General features: G+C 33.7%; 1 protein-coding gene across 1 annotated transcript in view; it reads right to left on the bottom strand.

Annotated features, from left to right (window-relative positions):
* Positions 1–6,280, bottom strand: part of LOC107678430 (procollagen-lysine,2-oxoglutarate 5-dioxygenase 1-like) — a 17,589-nt gene that overhangs the window by 607 nt on the left and 10,702 nt on the right. The window contains exons 14-18 of the mRNA XM_016473688.1: positions 5,165–5,278; positions 4,984–5,049; positions 4,012–4,116; positions 3,766–3,912; positions 1,152–1,277 (exon numbers count right to left, since the gene is read on the bottom strand). Of these exons, the coding sequence (XP_016329174.1) occupies positions 1,152–1,277; positions 3,766–3,912; positions 4,012–4,116; positions 4,984–5,049; positions 5,165–5,278 (558 nt within the window). The remainder of the gene's footprint in view (positions 1–1,151; positions 1,278–3,765; positions 3,913–4,011; positions 4,117–4,983; positions 5,050–5,164; positions 5,279–6,280) is intronic.

The following is a 6,280-nucleotide window of genomic DNA, read 5'->3' on the forward strand; positions in this document are numbered from 1 at the left end:
TTAGCTGGGCCAGTGTGTGCTGTGATTGGTTAGCTGGGCCAGTGTGTGTTGTGATTGGCAGCACTCTGTGCCTGGTTGGGAAATGTCATGCCCCTTACCATAGCTACCTGTGAGCTTCTGTATAAATATGGCGTCAAAATCAAATCAATTTGAGCGCGATTTAAACCAGATGATAGTTGTTTCACTTTACAAGCACGAAGAAGGTATGGAAGCCCATTTCTGCCACTAAAAAAAAAAAGAGGTAATTGTGACTTTTTTTCCCTCACATTTCTGGCTTTTTCCTTGCAATTGTGAATTTAACCTCTCGCAATTCTGACTCTATTCCGTATTTTGTCTCGCAATTGGTCGAGATATAAAAATCACAATTCTGAGAAAAAAAGTCAGCATTTCATTTCATTTCAGTTTAAATCTCGCACTTATGACTATTTCACAGAGTTATGAGTTTATGTCTCACAATTCTGACTTTATAACACGCAATTAGAACTTTATCATGCAATTCTGACTTTATAACACGCAATTAGAACTTTATCATGCAATTCTGACTTTATAACTCACAGCTGCGAGTTAAAATTTAGAGAAAACACAATTCTGAGAAAAAAAGTCAAAATTGTGAGATAAAAAGTCACAACTACACTTTTTATTTTTTATTCAGTGGCAGAAACAGGCTTCCACAAAAAGGAGATAATTAGGATGCATAGAAAACAAATGTACAATTTAAAATGTATAATTTTATGGTAAAAGTTAAAACCATATTTTTTTGGCTTTTTACAACTTCATTTCACCACAAACAAAAGCTAAATTTGCTTTAATATAATATTTTAATAACACCAGAAAAATTAATAAAACTCACAATAATTTCTGCACTCAGTAAAGCTAGCCAGTATGTTCTGCACATACTATGAATACTATAAAACACTAATCAAAATACTAAGCAAAATTGTTTTTTTCATTTGTTCTATGGGGAGTGTAATTTGCTTTTAGACAACTGAACAAAACAGTAACAAACCATGATTCACGCTCACCAGGAAAACAAGATTTTAGATTAGAACAATATAAAAATGCACTTTAAATAAGACACTTAACAAAAGGCATTTAACAAAAAGAAAACGGTGTATAGCAGAGCCAAGCATCACAGCCATGTTTTCACTCACCTGATAGTCAATTCCCACTTGATTGAGCGCAATATTGATAGTGAAAGTAGAGGCGTCATGATGTGGTCTTAATGCGGGTTGTTCATCAGGTTTATATCTGACTACAAACGCCAGATCAAACTGAGCCTGCAGGAGACAAACACACACACAGATGCAGTCATCATGCAGCATTCACTGCCCAAAGAAAGACCTCCATTCTGGAACATAACGAAGAATTCTCATAATAAAAGAATTCTGGAGTATCTCAAATATATGGTTTCACTGTAAATATGTCACATTTATGGCAGTGAAATAGATTGTGAATGCTGCTTCATGTTGACATGCAAAAGTTAAAAAAATTAGGATTTGTAACGTTTTTGAAAGAGTCTTATGCTCACTAAGGCTGCATTTATTTCATCAAAAATACAGTAAAAATACTAATATTGTGAAATATTATTACAATTTAAAATAGCTGTTTTCTATGGGAATATATTGTAAAATGTAATTTATTTCTGTGATGCAAAGCTGAAGTTTCAGCATCATTACTTCTTTATGATCCTTCAGAAATCATTCTAATATGCTGATTTGCTGCTCATGTATCATCAATTATTATTGGTTATTATGGTTCTTATTATTATCAATATTGAAAGCAGATTTTGTTAACTTCATATTTTTGAGGAAACCATTTGTTTATGATTCTTATATGAATAGAAAGTTTAGAAGAACAGCATTTATTTGAAATTGAAATCTTTTGTACCATTATAAATGTCTTTACTGTAACTTTAACTTCACTAATTACTTCTTCGATGTCAGGAGAACAAAGTAAGGCTTACCATTGTGTAGTACCCTGGATACATTTTCTCAGTGACCGGCGCTGCATAATCCAAAAGGAACTTCTGCCATTCTTTATCGTAGCCCACCTGATTCATGTGGATATCAACAGTGGGGACATTTTCATATCCGCCTAGGATCCTTTTGTCCTAAAAGCAAAAGAAGTCGTAATCATGCTCAAATACATTTTAAGGTAAGGCAAAATAGCATTGGGATGAAACAGAAAAACAACAGCAACAACAACATACCACATTTCTACCTCCTGACCACTGGCCAAAATGTTCCATCTCTTCAATGAGATGTTTGCAGGCCACGTCAGTGAAAACAGGGAACCAGTACACATCAGGGCACGGCTACACAGAGAATTACAAAGAAGTTTTACATTAGAATGACTTTACAAAAGACTCAAAAACATTTGTTGTGCTTGCCATCACTGTTACTATCGCTCCTTTTTAGGTTTGGCGATGTAAACAAACCCTAAACCTAAGTGTTAAATAAAACAATGACAAATACCATTGAAGGAGGGACCCGAGTCATTTCTAAGAGATTGGGGATGCTCTCTTTTTACTTGGGCCAGGATGCAGTCATCTAAAAACCACACAGTACCATGTAGCAAAATGCTTAAAACAACAGATCACCTCTGTAACCTCAGAGAAGCACCCTGACAACCAAATACAACACTTTAGCATTACGGCAGCGAGTTTTGTCCTGATGCTCACCATTTATAAAAACAGTAATACTGTGAAATAATATTACAATTTAAGACAACAGTTTTCTACTGTAATATATTGTAAAATGTCATTTATTCCTGTGATCAAAGCTGAATTTTCAGCATCAGTGTCACATGATCTTTCAGAAATCATTCTAATATGCTGATATGCTGCTCAAGAAACCTTTTTTTTATTATTATCAATGTTGAAAACCGTTCTGCTTAATATTTATTATATATGATTATTTGATGAACAAAGTTCACATTTGAAATAGAAATATTGTGTAACACTATAAAAGTCTTTACTGTCACTTTTGATAATTTTAATGCATCTTTGCTGAACAAAAGTATACATTTCTTTAAAAAATTGCTGACCTCAAAATATTTTAAAGGTAGAACAGTTTATATATTCTCAAAGACAGGACTATATATGTTAATAATTTTAACAAAATAAGAGAGCTCATGACAATTGCATGTTATTTTTTATTTAGTACTGTCCTGAGTAAAATATTTCACATAACAGATGTTTATATACTCCACAAGAAAATTTATAAAAATGACCCCGTTCAAAAGTTTACATACCCTTAAATCTTAATACCGTGTGTCGTTTCCTGGATGATCCACGACTGTTTTTATGTTTTGTGATAGTTGTTCATGAGTTAAGGCTGCATTTATTTCATCAAAAATACAGTAAAAATACTAATATTGTGAAATATTATTACAATTTAAAATAGCTGTTTTCTATGGGAATATATTGTAAAATGTAATTTATTTCTGTGATGCAAAGCTGAAGTTTCAGCATCATTACTTCTTTATGATCCTTCAGAAATCATTCTAATATGCTGATTTGCTGCTCATGTATCATCAATTATTATTGGTTATTATGGTTCTTATTATTATCAATATTGAAAGCAGATTTTGTTAACTTCATATTTTTGAGGAAACCATTTGTTTATGATTCTTATATGAATAGAAAGTTTAGAAGAACAGCATTTATTTGAAATTGAAATCTTTTGTACCATTATAAATGTCTTTACTGTAACTTTAACTTCACTAATTACTTCTTCGATGTCAGGAGAACAAAGTAAGGCTTACCATTGTGTAGTACCCTGGATACATTTTCTCAGTGACCGGCGCTGCATAATCCAAAAGGAACTTCTGCCATTCTTTATCGTAGCCCACCTGATTCATGTGGATATCAACAGTGGGGACATTTTCATATCCGCCTAGGATCCTTTTGTCCTAAAAGCAAAAGAAGTCGTAATCATGCTCAAATACATTTTAAGGTAAGGCAAAATAGCATTGGGATGAAACAGAAAAACAACAGCAACAACAACATACCACATTTCTACCTCCTGACCACTGGCCAAAATGTTCCATCTCTTCAATGAGATGTTTGCAGGCCACGTCAGTGAAAACAGGGAACCAGTACACATCAGGGCACGGCTACACAGAGAATTACAAAGAAGTTTTACATTAGAATGACTTTACAAAAGACTCAAAAACATTTGTTGTGCTTGCCATCACTGTTACTATCGCTCCTTTTTAGGTTTGGCGATGTAAACAAACCCTAAACCTAAGTGTTAAATAAAACAATGACAAATACCATTGAAGGAGGGACCCGAGTCATTTCTAAGAGATTGGGGATGCTCTCTTTTTACTTGGGCCAGGATGCAGTCATCTAAAAACCACACAGTACCATGTAGCAAAATGCTTAAAACAACAGATCACCTCTGTAACCTCAGAGAAGCACCCTGACAACCAAATACAACACTTTAGCATTACGGCAGCGAGTTTTGTCCTGATGCTCACCATTTATAAAAACAGTAATACTGTGAAATAATATTACAATTTAAGACAACAGTTTTCTACTGTAATATATTGTAAAATGTCATTTATTCCTGTGATCAAAGCTGAATTTTCAGCATCAGTGTCACATGATCTTTCAGAAATCATTCTAATATGCTGATATGCTGCTCAAGAAACCTTTTTTTTATTATTATCAATGTTGAAAACCGTTCTGCTTAATATTTATTATATATGATTATTTGATGAACAAAGTTCACATTTGAAATAGAAATATTGTGTAACACTATAAAAGTCTTTACTGTCACTTTTGATAATTTTAATGCATCTTTGCTGAACAAAAGTATACATTTCTTTAAAAAATTGCTGACCTCAAAATATTTTAAAGGTAGAACAGTTTATATATTCTCAAAGACAGGACTATAATCTTATACAGTATGTACTATTACAAACTAACTATAATCTTCAGAAAATTCTGCTATTATAATGATTTAGGTGAATACTCACCATTTCTATAAGACCATCTCTCAAAACTTTGGAATAATTCTCATGAATGTATCTTTCCTCCCATTCCTGTTCCAGAGAAAAAAATGAAAGAACAATAAGGCAAAAACAACGCGTAAACTAACAATAAAGCATTAATGCGTTGTATAATATTAAATTAAATGTTGCTGTGATTTTATCTTACCACAGGGTTTTCAAAGATCTGCCAGAGATCATTGTGCAAGTGGTTTGTCTGGTAATTTTCAGTCGATAAAACTCGACCGAAAGTGTGCATATTTGTTACGAACATGAAGACACCCTAGGATTGGAAAAAAAAAAAAAGAAGATACATTTTATATATATTTAACTGCCCTTCAGAGGCTACAGAAGATAGTTACATGTTTCTCAGAATACAAAATAAGTAAAATTTACCCTGATCTTCAAATTCAAAAGGTTTGCACTCGTGGCTCTTAATGCATGGTTTTTCCTTCTTGAGCATGAGTGAGCGTATGAACCTTCTGTAATAGTTGTATATGAGTCCCTCAGTTGTCCTCAGTGTGAAAAGATGGATCTCAAAATCATACAGTCAATGCTGGAAAAGGTTCAAATATGCAGAAGATGCTGGAAAACCAAAGAATGTGCAGGAGCTGGGGGATTTTTTTTGGGGGGGGAACTGCTCAGGACCAAGGCAGGACTCATGAACAACTATCACAAAACAGAAAAACAGTCATGGATCACCCAGGAAATGACACGCAGTATTAATATTCAAGGGTATGTAAACTTTTGAACAGGGTCATTTTTATAAATTCACTTATTATTTTGTCTTGTGGAGTATATATAAACATCTGTTATGTGAAATAGCTTATTCAGGACAGTACTAAATAAAAAATAACATAATTTTCATGAGCTCTCTTATTTTGTTAAAATTATTAGCATATTTGCATATTCTGTAAGGGGTATGTAAACTTATGAGCACAAACGTATATGTATGTCCGAGGAAAAAAACTCCCAACCTTTTTTTAGGGTCAGAGGAAAAAAGGTTAGGAACCACTGCTCTATGCTATGGAGGCCATTCTAATTACCAAAACAAGAAACAAAACACATCTTTCCAAAAACCACTTCTTGCATCATTGTATAAAAGAGAGCAGAAGATAAATGGGGAGGCTATTGCACCAGAGCCATATTTCGCAATACAACAGGGATACTTCCCTCAGCTTTCACTTAATCCTGAGGCACAGGAAGCAGTGAATGTCATCCGAACCATAGGCAGAGGAAGTGGCCAACAGATTCAAATTGTCAGCAGTGATTCATGCTGCATCCT

This window comes from Sinocyclocheilus anshuiensis, unplaced genomic scaffold (assembly GCF_001515605.1).
Source record: "Sinocyclocheilus anshuiensis isolate Anshui unplaced genomic scaffold, SAMN03320099.WGS_v1.1 scaffold112, whole genome shotgun sequence".
NCBI classification, from domain to species: Eukaryota; Metazoa; Chordata; class Actinopteri; order Cypriniformes; family Cyprinidae; genus Sinocyclocheilus; species Sinocyclocheilus anshuiensis.